At 39.7% G+C, this 25,085-nt stretch overlaps 1 protein-coding gene across 3 annotated transcripts in view; it reads right to left on the reverse strand.

Annotated features, from left to right (window-relative positions):
• Positions 1–514: 514 nt before the first annotated feature.
• LOC127806135 (protein PSK SIMULATOR 1-like) overlaps positions 515–25,085 on the reverse strand; it is a 30,407-nt gene continuing 5,836 nt past the window's right edge. For all 3 annotated transcript variants that reach the window (XM_052343202.1, XM_052343204.1, XM_052343203.1), the window contains 8 exons: positions 23,200–23,293; positions 21,051–21,148; positions 4,055–4,124; positions 2,547–2,650; positions 2,016–2,132; positions 1,482–1,558; positions 1,325–1,369; positions 515–1,218 (listed from right to left, as the gene is read on the reverse strand). In XM_052343202.1, coding sequence (XP_052199162.1) covers positions 903–1,218; positions 1,325–1,369; positions 1,482–1,558; positions 2,016–2,132; positions 2,547–2,650; positions 4,055–4,124; positions 21,051–21,148; positions 23,200–23,293 — 921 coding nt within the window. In that variant the 3' untranslated portion in view covers positions 515–902. The remainder of the gene's footprint in view (positions 1,219–1,324; positions 1,370–1,481; positions 1,559–2,015; positions 2,133–2,546; positions 2,651–4,054; positions 4,125–21,050; positions 21,149–23,199; positions 23,294–25,085) is intronic.

Raw genomic sequence — 25,085 nt, forward strand, 5'->3', positions numbered from 1 at the left:
CACTCCAAAATGGCACTCCCCTTTGGAAATGCTCTAACGATCGACTATGGCACAACGCTAACCCATCTCAAGAAACGTGAGTTCGAGCGGGCTAGGGAAGAAGTTGAAAGGCTAATAGATGGAATGTTATTACAGAAGGTGGATATGGGAGCAGAAGGGCCGGGTTGTGCTACAGGGATAGGGTGAGCCAGCACCTTCAAGGATTTCCGGCTGTGACAATTCCACTTTGGGGGAGAGGCTGATCTGGTGTTGGAGGTGGACTCATTGTTTATTCAGCTTCAAAGGGATGTATTCTGCTTGGCTCTAGTCCCATCCACCGGCGAGGGCGACACTGCTATAGGCCTCACGGCTCAGCAATTCTACAATGTGGCCTACGACCTCGATGCCATGAAGATCTCTTTCCGGAGGATACACTGTGAACTACTCGACGACTGATTAACATAAAGATTATGAAGTAGGGACTAGACTGGAACGGCAGACCGAAATCAAATCAACTCCAGTGTAACGGCTAATAGTCATCAAAACGCATGTAGCTTGATCGTACATAATCTCAATCGTTTGCTTATCCTTTTTCTGTCTTCCCATAAGAAACCTTAGGTAACAATAGCAGTATTCGTCTTCCTGTATACTCTACAACATAGGCATATTGAATAAAAGGTGTTATAACCTGATGGATATACAACAAAACAGGGACCATAATACATGTATACATGTAAAATAAGCCTCTTTCTTCTTCGTCATCAGTCTTCTGTTTATCTGGCTGTATAATAAGGAGACCTCTGGATGAATCATTGCATGGTTTAGATACTCAAACTAAACCCCCTTAACTAGGAATGGTTGTTTGCTTCTGCTCATCTCCCAACTTCTGTGTAGTCTGTGGTGCTTTCTTGAGTTGTTTTTCCTTATTCTTGATTTTCTCCGTTGTTGCTTGTGTCCCTTGGCATGTCTTGGTCTTCAGTGGATCTGGTGGGTGATGGGGCACTGTTGGCCAATTCAACAGACTGCTGATTTGTCTTTTGCAGTTTTGCACGAGCGGGGGATCTGTTTTGTGGTCTCGGCTTGCCACAATTTGCTGCAGCCTTGGACTGGTACACCAGATGATTTAGCCACAAAAGTAGCTCAACGATACAGGCTTCTGTCTTCTCCTTGTCTGCATAGTGAAGAGTCTCAATTCGAATCACATCCATTGGCCCAGCTGGCTTCCTATTCACTTCAGGCCTATAGACATAAGAACCCACCTTTTATTTCAGCCTAAAGAATATTTTTTGGTAATCCTTGTAGATATTATCATAAAGATAATAAACAAGAAAATGAAATCACTCACCCTGTATTTCCCCACTCTCCAACCCAACCGAAACCATGGTGGTCCCTATATTCAAAAGATTGCAACGAAATTAATATCAGAAGAATGTGATGTGGAATTACACTGCAAAAACACTATTGCAGGAACCAGTTGTTTGCAAGGAGATAGCTTGTCGTACTTTGCTGTGTTTATGGCAATGGGAACTAGCCAGTGCAGTGTTTTCTCCATCTCATCTTTAATTTCTGAAAGAGTCATCTGCAGAAAAACAAGCATAAATATAGCAGTCATATAAAGCTTAGAAACTAAGAAATATTATTCAGAGCACCTATTTTGAGCTTAAAATTTCAATTATTTAGCTGCTACAAAGAAAAAGCAGAAAGTTGCACACGCTGCAGAATTTTTTAATTTCATTTTATTTTTGTATGCTCTATCTGAAAAAAGAATGGATTACATCCCCTATGATTGGATCTAATTTCTTTCCTTTCTAGGTTGGGCTAAGAAAATGAGAAGAAAAAAATAAAGAGATATTTTGAAAAAAAAAATCACCAGGAAATATGAATATGTAACTTATTTCCCTTTCATTGTCTTTGCTATTCTGAAATCCAATATCCATATCCAGCATTAAGTACAAGAAAGGGAAAAAATAAAACAAAAGGTGAAACTGTGAAAGCACGCCATTCATAAACAAAAAAACGTGATATCAGAAAAGTACCCCTTCTTTAACATGAAATGACTGAAGTTTGGACCGCAAAGATGATCGCATGCTTGGTGGCAGGCTCTGGTATAATGTATCTCTTAAAATGGAAGGAATAGAATTGCATCGGGCAACCTAATTGCACCAGAAAATCACTGAGCAAAAAGCACTTCCAAACATAATTTAAGATAATTAGTGAAAGAATATAAAGATGTTATCCACAATAATTGAAGTGCACTGCTAGATGTTAAACAACTGCTGGTAGGATCATTCTATTTCCAAAAGTCCCCAAGCATATTATGTATTATTGAGAGAGAAGTCTGTTCCATCTTTCTGGTTGAGGAAATAGTTACCAAAAAATTGTTGTTTCAACCAAAAATGCTATAATTACTTTCTCTATTCATAACTATTGAATGAATGCCCATCCACTCACATGACAATTCATCAAGCAAAACTAGTTTATGAGAACCAGGGGGAACATATGCCCAAACAATACAAAAGAAATCTAAGATGCAGAATTCTATACACATCAAGAGATGATATACTCACAATTGTGTCGATCTGTATAACTATATTTGCGTAATGCAGATCAAGACCAGCAGGTCCCAGCCTTTTCTGTTTGCCTGGAGATCCTTCTGATGGTTTATCTGCATCTGTAGCCATTCGTTTGGAAGATATTATTGTATGTATAAAACCATGCAGAAAATGTAGAACAATCTCCAGACTTTTGTAAGCTATGTAGCATCACATTTGTCTATGCTCATCAACATTTCCAACTTAAGTAGATAGTTATGTATAAAAAAGCAGGCAACAAGAAGCCTAAAGAAGGTAAACAAAACGGGGCTTAGTACCAGCAGAAAGTTGACTCATCAGCTTCAGAAAGTCTCCCCTACTGGATACAAATCTAATTGATGTTCTCAACATAGGTCACAAATTTGCTACCCCACGAATAAAGAAGAAATAATCTTTTTCTTAAAGCATGTGCATAATGAGTGAGTTGATAGAATATATGCGAAAGTGTAGCTACAAAATAGACCATTCATTTTGAGAAATGAGTTCTTCCTTCTAGTCTTTTGTTGGGAGTAAAGCAAAGTACTCAAAGGTGACATACAGATGAATCTAATGTTTGGAGATGTACAAAAAAATTGTCTTGCAGAAATATATTCTGAGAAAAAATTGTTACTTCCAGAATCCATGGCCATGGCTTATTCCCACATCCCTGAAATAAATCTCAACTCCATCAGCCCAGCCAACAGCAATTTGCCTATGATGCTACATACATATATCATTGCACAATCATACCATGATACCCAGCATCTTACAACTAGACGACAGCAATATCAACCTATTCCTTGTTAGTAATTATTTCATTAAGGCACAAAAAAGGGGTGATAGATATGGTAACCCAAAAATCCATTTCAATTATTTTAAATGGGATATGTTTTGGTAATTTTTAATTGGGATAAAACTCCAGACTGGAAAATGGAGAAATTAGAACCTGATAGGCAGGTTGGGGGAGGTAACAGCAAATTACCAGACAACAATATTATATATAAAGTTCCTTAAATAGTAAAAAGAACCTATAATATCATTCTCTCTCTCTCTCTCTCTCTCTCTCTCTCTCTCTCTCGAGCGCGCGCACGCACGCGCACTCTCGATATATATATATATATATATATTACACACACCTACCTCCTTTTACCCATTATGTCATTCAGGTTGGAGGAGCTAACACAAAGAAAGAGGCAGCATGGTACCAAAGGAAGCAAATGACACATCTAAAAAATCTTAAGTGAAGAACACATCATATTATAGCTTGATTTGGGGAAAGGCTGCTATATGGTACACCGGGTCCTTCAATCTAAGTGTAGATAAAACATTACTTGCAAATCTATGGGAGCTAAGATCTGGGTCATCTACCCCACAATTACCCACTGTACAGATAATTATCATCAATTTTGATCATTGGAGACACCACAACAGATTGATATAGGTTATAGTTTGCAGTCATGCATCAAGGTGACAGAAAATAGACTTGATATTAAACAAATACATACCAGCATTGCCAAAGACATTGTGTATCTCCCGATTCAAAAAAAGGACAATGTCAACAAGTTTCTCCATGACCTGTATTTCATAATATTAGATTACTCTTCCAAAATCAATTAAATGTTATGTTCATGTAAAAATCACAAAACATTTCATATTCAACTGTCACTATTGAGATGCCAAGGGAAATGATAGGATTATGAAGCAAGTGCAAGAGTGAAAAGTGTAGGCGTAAAATGGAAAAGTATTGTATACATCTACTACCATAAGAAATAGAACATTAACAAATCATCAAAGAAATTGTGAGTGCAATATAGAACATTACTGTTACAACCCTAGGGTTTACTAGGGTTTAGAATGGAATTTTGGGAGAATTTGAAGAAGAAAGAACAGAATAGAGGAAGGAAACAAAACAGAAAGAGGGAGAAATTGAGAAGGAAAGGTGAAGGGTTTAGACGAATAGACGGAGAGATAAGAGAGAGAGGGAAAACAGAATGCTTTATTCAATCAATCCATGATCCTTCCTCTTACTGTCATAGGTCTCTTATAGAGCCTCCAACAACAACCATAACTACAACTCTTAACAATATAACAACACCCCTAACTAACATAACCACAAAGCAGTACCGTTAGCTAACCCCCTAACCTCCTAACCCCCAGCTAGTTAACAACTAACGGCTACTACAGGCCCCTTTACTGATTTACCCTTAGGGTCGTGACAATTACTATTTTGTATAGAATACATTCACAAGAGAATATGCACACATTCTTTCTACCCTAAACTTCTTAAGAGTCAGGATTCCCAAATTCTTTGAGAAGTCATGGTGAATCATTTTGGAATCCTCCGAGATAAATTTAAATAACTATGCATACATATGTTATGTACTTACCATAGCTTAATTGTAATTGTAGGCAGTAGATGTATTGAATTGGGATTGTAATTGCAACTGGCGGTAGTAAATAACACGGTGGGAGATAGTGCTCTAAGGGATTGTGCGTGGGTGGAGCACTAGGGGGTAATACATGAGCGGTTATGAATTGAGGTGGGAACATATGTACGCGAGTAAGGCTACAAATTGTAGCCTACCCCCACTTTGAGAAGTATCCACAATGATATTGAAGTATTCTTGAATTCTCTCTCTCTCTCTCTCTCGTTACTTCTTTCTCCCTCTCATTCAACGATTCTCCCTCATTTCTCCTAGAGAATTCTTCCAAGTTCTCTATCCACTCATCCAATCCAGATCATATTCGGATTGATCATTGCCAGATCTCTTAAGATCTGACAATTTTGGTATCAGAGCATATCCTTGGCTACTTGATCGACGATGTAGACGACAACAGAGGGAACAAGGATGAAGAATTTCGAGACTCAGGTGCAGCAGTGTGGATTTGCGATGAGTGATCTACAATCGCGAGTGGATCAATTGGAGTTAGGCTCCAATCGGAACCACAAGGCCATCATGGCCATTGATAGGAAGTTGGAAGTAGTCGTGGCTCAGATCAGAGAGGATATGGGAATTCAAATTCGGGAGCAGCTTTAGGGATTCATGGTGATGTTCGCAAGGCAGCATTAGGTGAGTCTCTCCCCCAACTTCCCTCCTAGGGAGAGATCAGATACCATTATATGGGATCAAGGGGTTTATTAGAGGGCTCCCGAAACCTCTATAGGAGGAGATGATCATGGGGAGTCAGGTGAGGATGGATGGGGACGGCAGTCGAAGGCGCCGATAGGACAAAACCATCATGGTTTGCCCATGCCGCACTTGGAGATTCCCTTATTTGATGGAGTAAGTCCATGTTGGTGGATTAGGAGATGTGAGCGAGCATTAGAATGGTATGGGGTAGCAAAGAGGCAGAGGGTGTCAATTGCAATGACATACCTTAATGATGCCGGGGACGCTTGGTACCAAGGGTGGTCCAAGGTCAGGGAAGATTGCTGGTGGGAGGATTTCACTGAGGAATTTTGTGAGCGGTTTGGAGATTGGGGTTTGTATGATGTAGTGGAGGAGTTTAACAAGCAGAGGCAAGTAGGGACAGTCATGGAATACCAATTGAGGTTTGAAGAGTTAAAGGCCTTGATGCTGACACATAACCCCTACCTGACAGAGGCCTATTTCGTTTCAAGCTTCATAAGTGGCTTGAACAAGGAGCTGGGGCCAATGGTGAAAGTGCTCCAACCCCGGACTCTAGAGCATGCTAGAAATAGCGCCCGACTCCATGAACTGGTGGTGGAAGCATTGATGAAAAGGCAGAGGCATATAGCCAAAGGAGTCTCGTAGGGGAATCTATCACGAGGAATTATGGTAGGGAGATAGGGAGAGGACTCTCAAGAGTGAAGAATCTCGCACTACCTACTCTTGCCGACCAATATGGAAAGACAATGGAGCAGAGGAGGCAAGTTGGCCTCTACTTCAAATGTGGGGAGAAATACCACTCAGGTCACCAATGTAGAAGGCAACTCGTACTATTGGAAAGGGAAGAAGGGGAAATAGTAGAGGAGGAATCGTCACCCTAACCACCAGGAGAAATGGAGCAAGATAATGGGGAGATATCATTGCATGCCCTGAAGGGGTGGACAAATAACAAGATTATTAAGGTGGAAGGGAAGGTGGAGAACAAGAAGTTAATGATCCTCATCGATAGTGGGAGCACCTGCAGTTTTTTGGATGAGGGGACAACCAGGAGATTGAAGTGCCCTTTAGTCCTAACACAGCCACTGATAGAGACTGTGGCAAGTGGTAGCAAAGTTATGAGCAATTCAACTTGTGATGGATTTTGTTGGGAGCTGCAAGGGGAAGGGTTTGAAGCTGACTTGAGACTCCTAAAACTCGGAGGGTGTGATGTGGTGTTAGGAGTTGATTGGATGAAACACGTCAGCCCAATTTGTTTCGACTTTGTTGGAGAGTCCTAGCTGCTAAGGAGTTAATTAGAGAGAAGAAGTTGTAGTTAATACGAAGACATGCAGCGAATGGAGCCTGATCAGATGATGATAAGAGATCAAATATAGTGAAGATAAGTTCCTAAAAATCAGGATAAATAATAGGAGTAGAGATAGTTGTTATCTTAACTCATTTATATCCTAAAATATATTGTATATTATCTCTTAAATAGTAGGACTAGACAACATAGAAACCTATATAAGTAGAGTTCCTATCTTTGAATCAAAGTATTGACTCCATTCATCTCAATACTCGACCCAATATCCAGGTACCCTGCTTAGGGACCCACTGTGTTCATGGTATCAAAGCTCAATTATCATAGCTGAGTCTCTCGATCAATATGGCTAGTTCTAACCCAGCCCCTACAATTGAAGAATCCTCTAGAGGTTCAGTTTCTCAACCACCAGTTGTATAGGCTGCCATGACTCCTGCCAACACTCTCACTATGGATAGCCAAACCTTGCAAATTACAGAACATAAGTTGAAATGCAAAAACTTTAAGGAATGGTTTCAGTCCGTGACCTTAGCGATCAAAGGTAAGGGGAAGTTCGGCTATCTCACTGGGGCTGTCCCAACTCCTCCAGAAGAGTCCACAAAATACCAACAATGCGAGGTAGAGAATTCTATTCTCATGGCGTGGCTAATCAACTCAATAGAACCTAAGATAAGCCGAACTTATCTATTCTACAAGATTGCAAAGGAGGTGTGGGATGCAGTCCAAGAACTATACTCTGATCGCGAAAACACAACCCAGTGTTTTGAGATCAGAGCAGCCATTAGGACTACAAAACAAGGTGGTCCTGGTGTCACCAAATACTACAACAACCTAGTAGAAATATGGCAAGAGATGGATTTGTTTTATGATCCAAAGTAGGAATGTTCGAGTGACAACCAGAAGTATAACAGGATGTTGGAGAAGGAACGGGTCTTTGATTTCCTCCAAGGCCTTAATTCAAACTTGGATGAAGTTAGGGGATGGCTCTTAGGCATCGAGCCACTGCCATCTCTCAGAGAAGTCTTTGCAGAGGTCAACCGTGAGGAAAGCAAGAGGCGAGTTATGCTCACACAACCAGAACCAAACACTAGTTCTGCCCTTGCCGTCTCTAAGAGAGAAGAAATTTCTAGGGCTAAACAAAGGTGTGAACACTATAACAAGCCCTATCATACAAAGCAAACCTGCTAGAAGCTTCATGGAAAGCCACCATGCTGGCAACTAAGGAACAAGAAGGAGAAGGAAAGGCCAGCTTTTGCAACTGCAAGTGTTCAGAATGCAACAATTGCAAGTATCTAGAATGCAGAAAGAGGTATTAGGTTAAATTTAACAGCTGGTTAGGTGAAATTCTTACAGAAATTACTTAATAGCACCCATATTTCAAAGGAATCAGATGGATCGGCAGCCAACCCTTCAATGCCTATAGCTCAAAGAGGTAATCTAGTGTTTTCCTTAACTACTAGAAGGATGAGTGATAGTTATTGGGTTATAGATATCGGAGCATTTGATCATATGACCGGATCTACTACCATATTAAAAAAACTTTCAATTGAAGGATAAGGAACTAACAGTTCTAATGGCAGATGAAATAGTATCCTCGGTTAAGGGAAAAGGAAGTGTGAATGCGGCTGGTTTATCACTTGATTTTGTTTTATATGTGCCAAATTTGAAGTGTAACCTGTTATCTATGAGTAAACTCACAAAGGATTTGAATTGCATTGTAACTTTCTTCCCCTCATATTTGTGTTTTTCAGGATCAATCCACGGGAAAGATGATTGGTAGTGCTGAGGAGAAGGATGGTCTTTATTAGGATTGGACAACAAGGCTCTCCCTAGTCAGTTAGCTCCTAGTTTTTCTCTTTCAGTTAGTTTGAAGTCTGAAATTTTGTTATGGCATAGCCGTCTTGGTCATCCTAGTTTTCAATATTTGAAACACTTGTACCCTAATTTATTCATCAATAAAGACAAGTTGGTTCCCAACTGTGATCATTGTATACTTGTAAAACAAATCCATAGTTCTCACCAACCAAATCTATACACTCCTTCCAAACCATTTCATTTGATCCACAATGATATTTGAGGGCCAGCTAGGGCTCCAAACTTGAGTGGTGCTAGGTGGTTTGAGACTTTCATTGGTGACCACACAAGAGTATGTTAGGTATACCTAATGAAAGAAAAATCTGAGGTTTATGTAATTTTTCAGAATTTTCACAAGTTTATTCTAAACGTATTTCAGTTCTCTATTTGCATTCTTAGGATTGATAATGGCCGAGAATATTTTTCGTACCCATTCACTTAATACCTCACCACAAATGGAATTTTACATCAAAGCACTTGCCCCTATACACCCCAACAAAATGGGGTAGCGGAGAGAAAAAATCGCTGCCTAGAGCCCTAATGTTTATTAGTTCTACTCCAAACAAGTATTGGGGTGAAGCTGTCCTAACAGCCTCTTACTTGATCAATAGGCTGCCAACCAAGATCCTTAAATACAAAACCCCGTTGCACAACCTAATGACCATCTTCCCTCATGTTAGGATTCTCAACACTCTTCCTCTAAAGGTATTCGAATGTGTGGTATACATCTACCAAACCAACCCTAATCGCCATAAGATGGAACCTAGGGCATTCAAGTGCATATTCATTGGTTACTCAACCACACAAAAGGGATATAAATGTTATTGTCCTACATCACAAAAATTCTTTGTTTCTTGTGATGTAACATTTGATGAAACTAAATTCTACCGCTCAAGTAATCTATCATAAACAGGAAAAAACCATTGGGATCCTACTATTTCAATGCCTGTCACATTACCTATCTCTTCCTCTACTCCAAATGAAGACCCTATTTAAACAAATGCAGCTGATTGTTCTCAGCCAGCCACGTCTAACCTAAGCAACCTTGAATTATTATCTTCTTCTCAAGCCCTAAACCAATTCACCCATCAGCTGAACTAAGGGAGATTGATACAAAGGAAGACTTAAGTCCTGAAAAACCAATTAAGGTGTACTCAAGGAGACCAAAGCAACTGGATCCTCAAATCAGCCAATTGTAAGAACCAGAGACCAATCCAACAAGTGAGGATAACAGTACAGCAAACAGTGATTTGAATCTGCCAATTGTCATCCGGAAAGGGGTAAGGTCTTACGTGAAATATCCAATATCAAATTACCTAACCTATTCCAAGTTATCCCCTCAGTTTAAGGCGTTCACTACAACCATGGATGGAGTGTCTATTCCCAGCAGTATACAAGAAGCTTTGAGAGATCCAAACTGGAAAAGGGCTATGATGGAGGAGATGAAGGCATTGGAGAGCAATCAAACATGAGAACTAGTTGATTTGCCAAAAACCAAGAAGATTATAGGCTGCAAATGGGTTTTTACCATCAAATATAAATCAGATGGGAGTATAGATCGTTATAAAGTAAGGTTGGTTACCCAAGGGTACACTCAAGCCCATGGGATAGATTATGAGAAGACTTATGCTCTGGTGGCAAAACTAAACTCTATTAGGGTGCTTCTATCTATTGCTGTGAATTTAGATTGAGAGCTGTTTCAATTTGATATCAAGTGACGCAACGTGTAGCGCGAGTGTGAAGAAAACACACCAAAATAAACCCTTGAAAGAACAAACTTCAATGGCCGAAGCTTGGCTTTCAAGAAGACGCAAAAACAAGACTGTTTTGTTAAGAAAACCCAAATAGGTTGCTGAAACTTGATTGAGAAAAACTTGATTACAAACTCTAGATCCTAGGCATATTTATAGTATTTGGCTAATCCAAATCCATCTAATATTTGGAAAACAAAATCCAACTAGAATTCTAATAGAAATAAATCCTAATCCAACATGAAGTAGAATCCTAAATCAAGTAGAAACATGAAATTGAATCCTAAATCAAGTAGAATTCTAAAAACTTAAGAAGTATTAAAATATTGTTCCGGCATGGTCGGGTCGACTTTGGGCCGAGTCTTGATTGGTGACCGCATCATTCACCTCCACTTGAGAAGAATTCGTCCTCGAATTATGATCTGGGTATGATAACTCAACGTCCGGCAAATACAAAGAAAGATCAGCAACATTGAATGTTTTGGAAATACCTATATGATTTGGCAAATCCACAACATAAGCATTATCATTGATCTTCTTTGTAATCTTGTAAGGACTATACTTCTTTGGCTTGAGTTTGTTCTGTTGTCCTGTAGGAATCCGTTCCTTCTTCAAGAATATCATGACTTCATCTCCAACCGCAAATACCTTGTATTTCCTATGCTTGTCAGCTGCTGCCTTGTACTTCTTATTCGCCTCGTGCAACTTGTGCTTGACATCTTCCTGAACTGCTTGAACGTGTTCGGCTAAGTTACTAGCTGCAACACTGAAACCTGGTACCTTTGGTAATTTTACCAAATCCAATGCATGATTAGGAACTTTCACGTATACAATAGAGAATGGTGATCTTCCTGTTGAGCTATGCATGGCGTTGTTGTAGGCAAATTCTGCTTGAGCTATGACTAGGTCCCATTGTCTTGGCTTGTCTTTGCAAACACTGCGAATCGGATTTCCTAAGGTACGATTCACCACCTCTGTCTGTCCATCAGTCTGGGGATGTGCTGTGCTACTGAAATTCAAAGATGAATCGAATATTCTCCACAAGGTAATCTAGAAGTGACTCAAAAACCTTGTATCACGATCCGAAGTAATAGTTTTAGGGACTCCATGTAGTCTAACAATCTCCTTGAAAAACAGTTTGGCTGTAGCTACTGCATCTGCCATTTTCTTGCATGGGAGAAAGTGAGCCATCAACCACTACAAAAACAAAATCCATACCTCGTTGGGTTCGCGGTAGACCCAACACGAAGTCCATAGACAAATCTTCCCAAATAGCATTGGGAACAGGCAATGGCATGTAGAGACCAGCGTTAGAAGAGTGCCCCTTAGCTGTTTGACATATATAACACCTCGCCACAATAATAGAAACATCTCTCCTTGCTCTTGGCCAATAATACCTTCCCATAACAGCTTCAATAGTCTTGCCTCTGCCAAGATGCCCTGCTAAGCCACCACCATGCAAATCCCGAATAATTTTCTCACGAAGAGATGTGCAAGGGATGCACAACTGATTTCCCTTCATGAGAAACCCATCATGCACATAGAAATCTCCTGATGGTTGCTGAGACATGCATTGTTCCCACACATGTTTGAAATCCTCGTCTGTCGCATATAATTCTTTCAAGCACTCAAACCCAACAATCTCAACACTAAGGGTCTTGATCAAATTCACACGCCTACTCAAAGCGTCTGCCACTCGATTATGCTATCCCGACTTATGTACAATTTTATATGGAAATTTATCAATAAAAGCGGACCATCTAGCATGCATATCACTCCTCAATTGCCTTTGGCTACTCAAGTACTTAAGAACTTGGTGATCCATGTAAAGAACAAATTCTTTGGCAATCAAGTAATGTTCCCATATCTTAAGAGCCCTCACTACTGCATAAAACTCCTTATCATAAGTAGACCACTTTCTTCTGACTTCACACAACTTCTCACTGAAAAATGCAATTGGTCTCTTCTCTTGGGACAACACAGCACCTATACCCACTCCACTCGCATCACACTCAACCTCAAACAATTTGTCAAAGCTTGGCAAAGCTAAGACAGGAGCGGTACATAATTTATCTTTTATCAAGGTGAAATTTTGCTCTTGTTCTTCACCCCAATGGAACTTTCATTTCTATAAACACTCAGTAATTGGAGCCACAATACTACTAAAGTGTTTGATAAACCGCCTATAGAAAGTTGCTAACCCATGGAAACTTCGCACATCACTGACATTTTTAGGAGTTGGCCACTCTCTAATAGCTCGCACTTTTTCCTCATCTACCTTTACGCCTTCTTTACTTATAACAAAGCCCAAGAACAACAAGCTCTCACTCATAAAAGTACACTTCTTCAAATTAGCATAAAGTTTGTTTTCCCTTAACACACTCAACACCTCTCGAATATGCCCCTCATGCTCATTAATAGACTTACTGTATATCAAAATATCATCAAAATACACCACAACGAATTTACCAATGAAAGGGCGTAATACTTGGTTCATTAGTCTCATGAAAGTGCTTGGTGCATTGGTTAGTCCAAAGGGCATGACTAACCACTCAAACAACCCATCTCTCGTCTTGAAAGTTGTCTTTCACTCATCTCCAGGTCGAATTCTGATTTGATGATAACCACTTCTAAGATCAATTTTGGTAAAAATCACAGCCCCATCAAGTTGATCAAGCATGTTGTCGAGCCTAGGAATTGGAAATTTGTACCCAATAGTAATTTTGTTGATGGCTCTACTGTCAACACACATCCTCTAACTCCCATCTTTCTTTGGTGTCAATAATGCTGGCACTGCACATGGACTCATGCTAGTCTGAATGTGCCCTTTTCTCAACAATTCCTCTACCTACTCACGCAAAATCTCATTCTCCCTAGGACTCATCCTGTAGTGTGGTAGGTTAGGCAAGCTAGCACCAGGAACCAAGTCAACGTGGTGTTGAATATCTCTCATAGGAGGTAGCTCATTAGGCAACTCCTCAGGAACCACATCATGAAATTACTCCAACAATCCCTGCACCTCCATTGGAATTTGATTCACCTTCAGTAGCTCACTCACACTCTCTCCCTTGATAACCAATAAGTGAACCTCTCGAGTATCCTTACACTCCCTCACAAACTCAGTGTGTTTATGTGTAATGGTAAGAAAATCTCGCCCCTCCACTTTAGAAGCTTTGGTTTGATTCTTTTCCACTATGGGTAACAAAGTATAACGCACACCTTCTTTCTCAAGCTGATATGTGTTCTTCCTACCCGAGTGCTTAGCATCCACATCAAATTGCCAAGGCCTCCCAAATAAAATATGGCAAGCATCCATATCAACAATATCACAATAGACTTCGTCGGAGTACTTACCAATAGAGAAAGGCACCCTGCAACGTTCATCCACATGTATGCCACCAACTTCTTTGATCCATCCAATCATGTAAGGGGTTGGATGTTTTTCAGGAGTTAACTGCATCTTTGCCACCACGTCTCTTCCTATGATGTTCTCCTGACTTCTACTATCAATAATCAACTCAAAGATTTTTCCTTTCACCGTACACCTCGTGCGAAAAAGCTTATGCCGTTGAGTAGTATCTTCATTCTTTTGAGATAGCATTAACTTCCTCACTACACAGGTATATTGCCCATGTCCATAATCTTCTTCATCATCCTCCCCATCAGGCCCGCAATATACTTCCTCTTCAGCAACATCTTCCTCTTCCTTTTCTACAATGTCAACTGTTTTCCTCCTTGGACAATCACTAGATCGATGCCCAACCTCATTGCACTTGAAACATTTTAAAAGAATAGGCTTTGCATAAGGATTAGGGGATTTTGGAAGATTAGAAGTAGTACCTCGAATGTTTCCCCCCGTTGTAGCCTTATTAGGGTTGACTGTATGGGGTGGATTGGAGGGTTGCGCTCCTTGAACCGACTTGCCTTTATCAAAAGCTGGTTGTTTATTTTCATTCCCACTATATCGACGATAGTTGTCATTACGAGATCTCTCACTCAACATTAACTCAGCCTTTAAAGCTAAGTTTCTTGCTTCTTGCACACTCAGAACCATCTGAACCCCAATTTTATCACGAATAGTAGGCTTCAATCCATTCAAGTAACGAGCTGCTCGTTGATTGTCACTTTCTGATAATTGGTTTCTCTCCGCTAATCGTAAAAACTCAGAGGTATATTCATTCACACTCTTCATTCCCTGTGCACATCTTTGATAAGCTTCAAACATATATTGTTCATAATCAGGGGACAAAAACCTACCTCTTAACAGTTGCTTCATTTGTCTCCATGTTTGAACTGGCTGTCGGCCTTCCCTTAATCTCGTTTCTCTTAATCGCTCCCACCAAACAGATGCACCGCCCTTCAACCTGTAAGCCACTAACTTTACTTGTCGTTCATCTGGGATCTCCATGTATTCGAAAAAACGGTCAACCTCAGTGATCCAATCCAGGAACCCCTCAATATCAAGATCTCCACTAAAGGTGGGAATATCAACTTTTAGTTTATACTCATCGTTGCCCCAGTGGTTGTGCTGATGCGCATTCCTCCTAACCCCTCTACCACCAGGGTTAGCTATTGCTCGACCAAAATCATCCTCTTCATCGCTATCTTCAATCACTGGTCTTCTAGGATTAACAAGGACATGATTAATGGGTGGTCTTCCCGCTCCAGCTTGATTCACCCCATTATTCAAGTTCTTGTTGTCATCAACTCGTAGTAAGGTGCCCAATTGGTTGCTATGTTGCTCCAATCGTTGGTGGATAGTACGAGTTACTTCCCGCTGTTCTTTGATTGCTCTCCAAACTACGGACAACCCCTGATCACCGTCACAAGGCTGGTTGCTACCGTTACCTTCAAGATTGGCCATCTGATTGGTTGATTAACCGCTCTGATACCACCTGACGCAGCGTGTAGCGCGAGTGTGAAGAAAACACACCAAAATAAACCCTTGAAAGAGCAAACTTCAATGGCCGAAGCTTGGCTTTCAAGAAGACGCAAAAACAAGACTGTTTTGCTAAGAAAACCCAAATAGGTTGCTGAAATTTGATTGAGAAAAACTTGATTACAAACTCTAGATCCTAGGCATATTTATAGTATTTGGCTAATCCAAATCCATCTAATATTTGGAAAACAAAATCCAACTAGAATTCTAATAGAAATAAATCCTAATCCAACATGAAGTAGAATCATAAATCAAGTAGAAACATGAAATTGAATCCTAAATCAAGTAGAATTCTAAAAACTTAAGAAGTATTAAAATATTGTTCCGGTATGGTCGGGTCGGCTTTGGGTCGGGTCTTGATTGGTGACCGCATCATCAAGAATGCATTCCTAAATCATGAGTTAGAAGAAGAGGTATATATGAAGATTCCACCCAGTTTTGAGGAACAAAGAGCAATTGGCAAGGTATGCAAGTTACACAAATCTTTTTATGGGTTGAAACAATCCCCTAGAGCATGGTTTAAGAAGTTCAGCTCAACTTTGAAACAATTTAGCCACAAGCAAGGTGAGGCCGACCACACTCTATTTACTAAATATGGAAATGGAAAAAGATGCATCTTGATAGTATATATGGATGACATAATCATTACAGGGGATGATACTAATGAAATTGCAACCCTAAAATAGAGATTGGAAGAAGAATTTGAGGTAAAGGACTTGGGAACAATGAGATACTTTCTAGGGATGGAAGTGGCAAGGAGCAAAGAAGGTATGACAATATCTCAAAGAAAATATAAACTTGATCTTCTAAAAGATACAAGAATGCTTGGATGCAAACCAAGGCATACCCCACTAGAAAGAAATTGGAGGTATGTAAAAAAGGATGATGATTCACCGATGGACAAGGAGAGGTATCAACGGCTAGTTGGAAGATTAATTTTTCTTTGACACATCCAGACATAGTCTATTCCGTGAGTATCATAAGCCAGTTTATGCATGCTCCAACTCAACAATATTTGACGGCTATTTATCATATTTTGAGGTACCTAAACGGCACACCGGGTAAGGGATTGTTATTTCAAAAGACTAATAAAAAAGGGGCTGAAGGGTTCTTTGATGCAGATTGGGCAGGCTTGGTTATAGACAGTCAGTCTACATCAGGCTTTTGTACAAAATTGTGGGGAAAGTTAGACACATGGAGAAGTAAAAAACAATCTGTTGTGGCTAGAAGCAACGCTGAAGCAGAATTTAGGGCGATTGCCCAAGGGATTTGTGAACTAATTTGGGTGGTAAGACTAATGGAGGATTTACAAATGCCTCTAACAAAACCAACAAGGCCATACAATGATAGCAAGTCGATCATAAGTATTGTCAACAACCCGATGCAGCATGATAGAATGAAACATGTCCAGATTGATCGAAGTTTCATCCAACGAGAGATTGAAGAGGGAGGTATAAGGCTGATATACATTCCTACAGCAGAACAAGTGGCAGATAATACTCACTAAATTCATGTCTAGACCAGGTTTTGAGACTCTCATTAACAAGCTAGGAATGAGAGATATCTATTCCTTAGCTTGAGGGGGGGGGGGGGGTGTTGAAGAGTCCTAGCTTCTAAGGAGTTCATTAAAGAGAAGAAGTTGTAGCTGATAAGAAGACATGCAGCGAATGGAGCCTAATCATATGATGATAAGAGATCAAATACAGTGAAGACAAGTTCCTAAAAATCAGGATAAATAATAGGAGTAGATAGGAGTAGAGATAGTTGTTATCTTGACTCATTTGTATCCTAAAATCTGTTGTATATTATCTCCTAAATAGTAGGACTAGATAGCATAGAAACCTATATAAGTAGAGTTCCTATCTTTGAATCAAAGTATTGAGTCTATTCATCTCAATACTCTGTCATGACCCTATGAGTAATAAAAGGGTATTATTGTAATATGGTAGAATAGTTTGTTAGGGATATTCTAGCAATTAGTTAGGTGCACATGGCTGCATGTGCAAGGCTGTTAGGGGACAAATATGCCTATATAAGGCTGATGTAAATGAAGGGGATGATATGCTGAAAATTATTGAATTGAATATCTGATTCTCTCTACTTCTCTCCCTCATTTCTCTCTACATCCTTCCCCCATTTTTGTCCAAATATCCCTCTAAACTTTCTGTTCTTAGTTCTACTCAATCGGATTCTTCCGATTGCCAATCCAGCCTCGTTATGAACCCTAGGTTCATGACATACTCGACCCAATTTCCAAGTTCCCTGCTTAGGGACCAACTGTGTTCAGACTTTAACAAAATGAAGGTGACATTTGAGGAGGGGAAACATATGATATTCATGGGAAGTAAGGAGCTGGGAATTTGTAAAATGATTACGGGGAGGAGGCTGCAGAAGCTAATCAAACACAAGATGAGTCTAGTGGCTCAATTGTTTTCAATCCAAGCCACTGAAAGAAAGGAAGAGGAGCTGGAATCAGAAGGAGAGTTCATGCTTACTGTTAGCAACCCTCTGCAAGCTAGCAAAGAGGACATCATACTGACCTCCTTAATATGCTTCTTATTGAATTTGAGGATCTATTCGCAAAGCCTAATTCCCTGCCCCAGCTAGACCTATTGACCATACCATTAATCTGAAACCCCACACTACCCCTATCAATGTCCAAGCCTATCGATACCCTCCTAATCAAAAGACTAAAATTGAGAAGTTGGTTAGGGGGAGATGCTCCAAAAATCACTTATAAGACCTAGCCATAGCCCATTTGCATCCCTCGTGTTGCTGGTTAAAAAAAATGATGATTCGTGGCAGTTTTGCATTGACAACCGCCAATTGAATGAGATTGCTATCAAAGACAAATTTCCCATCCCTCTAATTGAGGATTTGTTAGATGAGCTAAGACATGCCATCATTTTCACTAAACTAGACTTGAGATCTAGATACCATCAGATCTAGATGAACCCCCTTAACATACCCAAGACTGTCTTTCGTACCCACCACAGCCACTATGAGTTCCTTGTTATGTTTGTTATGCCATTCAACTTAACAAATGCTCCAACCACTTTTCAATCACTTATAAACCAAATTTTTGAACCTCACCTCTGAGACTTCATATTGGTATTTTTTATGACATTTTAATAAATAGCCCCACTTTCGATCTCCATTTAAAACACCTAAGGGCTGCATTTGAGATCCTCAAACTCAATAGGTTGTATATCAAGAGGTCTAAATGTGCCTTCGCATAAAGTCAGGTGGAATACTTGGGGTATGTCATTTCAAGAAGGGGAATGAGTACAAACCCCAACAAAGTGGCAGCTATAACTAATTATTGGCCAAGGCTTACAACCCTTAAGGCCTTGAGAGGATTTTTGGGGTTAATAGGCTACTATACATGATTTGTGAAGGGGAATGAGGGGGATTAGCAGACCATTAACAGACCTGCTCAAGAAGGATAACTTGTGTGGAGACAGGAGGTTGAGGATGCCTTTGAATTGTTAAAAAAAATCCAAGAGTGAAACTCCCGTGTTGAGCTTGCCGGCTCTTTTAGAGCAATTGATTGTAGACCCAGAAAGCAGGTAGGGGTACACTTACATGAATGGGGTGATAAGGTATTCGGGAAGGCTGGTTATTGGCAACAATGAAGACTTGAAGAAGAAGATATTACAAGCCATGCATGCTTCACCTATGGGGGGGGCCACTCCGGGGTCCAGAACACTTACCATAAGGTCAAGCAATTGTTCTATTGGTCAAAGCTAAAGGTGGAGGTAATGCAGTTTGTACTAGCCTGTGATGTATGCAATAGGTGCAAACACAAGATAGTAGCCTACCTGGGGTTGCTACAACCACTTAACATTCCAAATCAGGTATGGGAGAGTGTGTCAATGGATTCCATCGAGGGGTTACCCAAGTCTAAAGGGAGAGATTGCATCTTTGTGGTGGTAGATCGGTTTACAAAGTTTACCCACTTTTGGGGGCTAACTCATCCCTACATGGCAAAAGAAGTGGCCCGGATCTTTCTAGACCAAGTGGTGAAGGTACATGGGGTTCCCTAGACTATCATCTATAACAGAGACAAGGTATTTACCAACCTCCTGTGGCAAACCCTATGGAAATCTTTGGGGGCTAAATTGAACCTATCCACAACCTATCATCCCCAATTCGATGGGCAAACGGAAAGGGTCAATCAATGCTTGGAGACGTCTTTGCAATGCTTGTGCTTTGTACACCCTAGAGGCTAGCACAAATGGCTCTCTGTGGCACCATGATGGTATAATTCTAGCCACCATAGTGCCAACAAGATGTCCCCTTTTGAAGCCCTTTTTGGGTATAAGCCACCCTTCTTGCCAACTCTATCGGGCCCTACCAGTGTGGCAGCAGTGGATGCACACTTACAACAGAGGCAATAGGTCCTACAACAACTTAAAAAAGACTTGGCCATAGCCCAAAATCGGATGAAACAATTAGCTAACAGAGGGAGAAATGGGAGGGAATTTGGTGTAGGAAAGGAAGTATATTTGAAGCTAAAGGGTCCCCATCTGAAGTCACTCACTGCAGACCCTATCTCTAAACTTACCCCCAGATACTTTGGTCCTTTCCCTATTGTGGACAAAATTGGCAAGGTGGCCTACAAACTTCAACTACCAGAGGGCACCCACATGTCTTCCATGTATCCCTACAGAAGAAGGTAGTAGAGGGACAGTAGGTAGATCCCCTCCTACCCCCAAGAGCTATGGAGAGCAATGAACTCCTTAAACCAACTGCTATTGTCGACACGAGTGACCTATCAACAAAGAGCCCCAATTCTGCAAGTCCTAGTGAAGTGGTCCACAATGCAAGAGGACGACAATACATGGGAGTACCTCCTAGACCTACTCAATCAATTTCCTCAAGCACCTAGCCTACTAACCATTTCTTGAGGACAAGAAACGTCTCAAGGGGGAGGGGGGGGGTATTGTTATGTACTTACCATAGTATGTGGCTTAATTGTAATTGTAGGCAATAGATGTATTGAATTGGGATTGTAATTGCAACTGGTAGTAGTAAATAACACGGTAGGAGATAGTGCTCCAAAGGATTGTACGTGGATGGAGCACTAGGGGGTAATACTTGAGCAGTTATGAATTGAAACGGGAACATATGTACGTGGGTAAGGCTATAAATTGTAGCCTAACCCCACTTTGAGAAGTATCCAAAATGATATTGAAGTACTCTTGAATTCTCCCTCCAATTCTCTCTCTCTCTTGTTACTTCTTTCTACCTCTCATTCTACAATTCTCCCTCGTTTCTCCTAGAGAATTCTTCCAAGTTCTCTATCCACTCATCCAGTCCGGATCATATTCGAATTGATCATTGCCAGATCCCTTAGGATCTAACAATATATAATATCGTGATTATGGCAAAAGTTCCATAAATTAATCTTCTTGTATTATGAATGTGAATGCATTTAAACGTTTTCCCCTTAAGAAGATAGATTGCTGAGATGGATAAGTAACGTGGAAATTCAAGGTGACTGCACTTAGTTCCAAAGGCTACCTCTTCCAAACTCCTGGACCAAAGTGACTTTTTCTTCAAATTTTTTGCTAGCTTCTTCTGGTTTTTTAATTCTGCCCTCAAGCCAGCAAGTTTGTCACCTGATAACAAAAGAAAAAAATAACCATAAAGTTAAATTATCCATGAAAAAATCTCTGGAAGACATTAATCTTTGAGCTGTAATGATGAGTTTGCCATGTGCTCCACTGAAGTTTCAACAAATGCATCTGATTATGACAGGATAAAAATGACACGCGACACTAATCTGCATAAAGAATCAAGTTTTGAATGAAAAACTCAAACATGGAGCATTCAGAGTACATGCAAAATTATAATAATAGAAATAGCATATTTCTGTCTTTTTATGTTGTGTAAAGGCACCAGTGGATACACTCCCGAGAAGTATGGTAAACCCACCCCAATTCCAAACAAACATGATAGACTGGGGCTTCAGGGGTTTTAATCAGGTTAGAGTGAATTTGGGCTAAGCATGCAAAATACCTGATCTCAGGCTTCAGGTGGGTTGGGGAAGGGTAATTTAACCTCATTGCATAGAATACCAAAGTATCCCTTTCCTATCGCTAGATTCTCATAAACATCCAACATAAAGTATTTCAACAATTAGGGTTCAATTTTTTCATACTTCTAACCCATTCCTTGTCTATCAACTCTTAGTCACCTACTTTTGTTTGACATCACCTGATTTACAATCCTGAATCTTATTCCACTTTTCCAACCACCTCACCATTTTTCCCTTCCAGTACAACTTCAGAATACAAAAACAACAGGCTAACCTGTTCCAAAAACAAACCCAAAACGGATTTGAATATAAGTTGATTTCTGGACAATTCAAAGCTATGAGGACTCAAACAAGAAGTTCCACACATTTTCAGTAAATCTCCTACCAAAATGGAAATTGAAGGATCAAGTGATGAAAATAACAATGGACTTTGAACTGCAAGGCTAATTAACTCCTCTCAACATTTGGCCTGGTCAAACCAACAACAAAGATTGAATATCTTATGATGACACAGAGACTGTGACACAATACATGAGAGCGTGCAAAGTGAAGAGTAAGGATGAGATGACATCCATAGTGAAGTTTAATCATGATTGGACCAGTTAATAGAGGTTCACACATCACTCCAATCTAGCTATCAATCAAGATTTTAGACTGAAACTAGATAGGCCAGTCATGCAACATTAAAAGGATGCCTCAAAAAATAAATGAATGAATAAGAACGTTGTGGAAGCAAGGTTCACATTGAACCATGATGCTCCAAGGAAAGAAAATAAAAGGTGTCTTCACTTTTGTATTTGTGATGATGTGGTATTCATGTAACACTGAGAGGAACTTAGTACAACAAGGAAATCCTTAATCCCACAAGGTGGGGTTGGCCACTGGGAGTAAATTGACAAAGCTGAAGCATACCTTCATCATGGGAAAAGTTAGATGCACAGGAAAGGTGACTCAGAGCTAAATATGAATTTATGTATAAAGTCAAAGAAGAAATAAAAAAAAAGGATTCCAATTGGGCTGAAATGTTTACAATCTACGCACCTCAGGTTCTTTTTCTTGGTGAGCTAATAAGGTGCCAGGAAAACCAATAGATAATGGTTAGCATATAACATCACAAATGGGTTTCAGATAGGACTTCTATATGGAGGTTAAGGAGATATCAGAAGAAATTTATGCTGCCTTCAGGTCAAGATAGTTAAGTCTTGATATATATTGTTTGTACGTGAGTGCAATAGAAGGATTCTTTCTACATGAATGCAACCTTGGAAAGCAAATTATAATAGCCATTTCTGAAAAAGAAAGAATCCTATTATGCATCAAAGAGACCAACTTTTATATTAATCGTTTGTCTGCCTGCAACAAGATAGCACATTTTTACTTGAACTAGAGTATACATGCAGGGATATGGTGACATGGCTATATGATATCCAATATCTATGCATCTGAGTCGCTGGCATAAACATTGGTCAGATACCAGTGCTTGCAAAAGAGTGTGTCAGACTTTAGAAGGTAATTTCTGAAATATCAGAAAGTAACAACAAATGTATGCCTTCATGTTTTCATTGTGCACTAAGAAAGCACTCAACAGAAGCACCTATTTGAAGAGCGTGTAGATAGAGACAAGAAAGTCACCTCGTTGAGAAGCATATGAATTATACTCTACCAGACGCTTATTCAGATACTCATGGTTAAGCAGATCCAGTACTTCAAACACATGGTACAACTCCTGCAGCCAAAAAAGCATTATTGTTTCCCTTCTAAAGGATCAAACACACAAATATTCACTTCAGAAGTAACATAAAGTGAGGAACTTTGGCATCTAGGGGCAATTTAATACAAGGATGAAGAGATTGGTGTTAATATAACTGATAGAATTAAAGTTTTAGTTCTCAATTAAATGGATGCTTCAAGTTTTCTATGAGACTGTTGCATTTCTATGAGATTAAAAGAAGAATATTACAAGACAAATCATGAGACCACCCATGACCTGTGGTACAAATTGCTGGGTAATTAAGAAACAGCATCTTAGTAAAATAAATGTGGTCAAGACTCAGATGTTGACAACCTAAATACCTAATACAGGAAGAAAATAAGAGAAATAGGAAAAGATAAATTCATGAGCTGATAGAGGTGAGAGGTCCTACTCCTATGTTTTGATTTAGGATTTATAGAAGGAAAAAGTGAGGAAAGAAAATAAATGATGTTGTGCACATGTACATGCATGAGGATAGGTTATGTTCTTGTCTTTTCCTCTTCCATTTTTATCAAAAAGTCGTCGTTCCAAACATAGCCTAAAGGTAATGACTTGTGCATGTATAAGAAAGAGTAACAGATGCCTCAGGTAGGAAAACTTGAACTTCCCTGATTGAGGGCAATGTTAGGAGACGAGGAAGGCCAAAATTATGAGATGATGAAAGTAGACATCACATGTTGTGGTTTAACCAAAATTATAGCCCCTGATAGAAGGAAATAGATAAAAAGAATGGATGTGGCCAACCCCAAGTGCTTAAAAAAAAAAGGCTCAGTTCAGTTGAGTTGAGTTGAGTTTACTTATAGGTGATTATTTCATATTGGTTCCTTCGCTGGGTCCACCAGGAATATTTTCCAGGCTAGTGCATCAACAAAACATGGTTGGCTACCCTTGTTCCCAAGGAGATCTGCACTTACTAGGGGATAATTTCAAGTGCACAAATAATACAATCAAACCACCAGAACATTGCAGTGAACTAAGATAAATCTTTATGTGATTGATAAATATCAGCGACTGTTACCTAATGTCTCCAACATTCATCTTCTAATTCAAATTTCAGTTCCACTTTCTTCTATCCAAAAATTCTTAGAAGCATGTAATATTGCTTGCACTAACTTTATTTTAACGAAAGAGAAAATGTTTTGCCCAATAACTATTGTTCATGTCCTCCTAGTTCTCTTAAATCATAGTGTTGTTTCCAGACTCAAAATCTCTCCAGGGAAAGATTTGCAAGCCTTGATATAAAAATAAAAAAAGAAAATAAAGTTGACAGAAAATTTTAGCTGATCCAGCCAAGACTTATGATACCTCCTGAAAGTGCATAAATATTGATACGAGACAGTAAAGAAATGAAGACCAAAATGAGTGGTATTCAAAACGATCAAATCCACATACAAGTTAATTCTTTTTAGACATATAGCAGATTCTACAAGTGACTGTACAGCCTACGGGCTACAGATACTTGGACAAATTTTGAACACCAGAGCAAGTGCATAAAATTAGCTTTTTATTCAATGTCACCCATGGCAGACACCTTTAAAGAATCTAAGCATGTTGTCTGTGGAAGTGTATGCATTATATAAGCACTTTTAAATCTCTATTACATATTTTATAATCATCTACAAGTGCTTCTGTGTGCGCAACAAAAAGTCTTGATAAAGTCTGTGAAGGTAATGATAAGCATAAACAGATGCATCTTGGTGGCGGTGAATCATGCCATCTAATATAACCCCCACAGAGCCCATGTAGAACAGGAAATTCTGGAATT

Source organism: Diospyros lotus, chromosome 7 (genome assembly GCF_014633365.1).
Source record: "Diospyros lotus cultivar Yz01 chromosome 7, ASM1463336v1, whole genome shotgun sequence".
NCBI lineage: Eukaryota > Viridiplantae > Streptophyta > Magnoliopsida > Ericales > Ebenaceae > Diospyros > Diospyros lotus.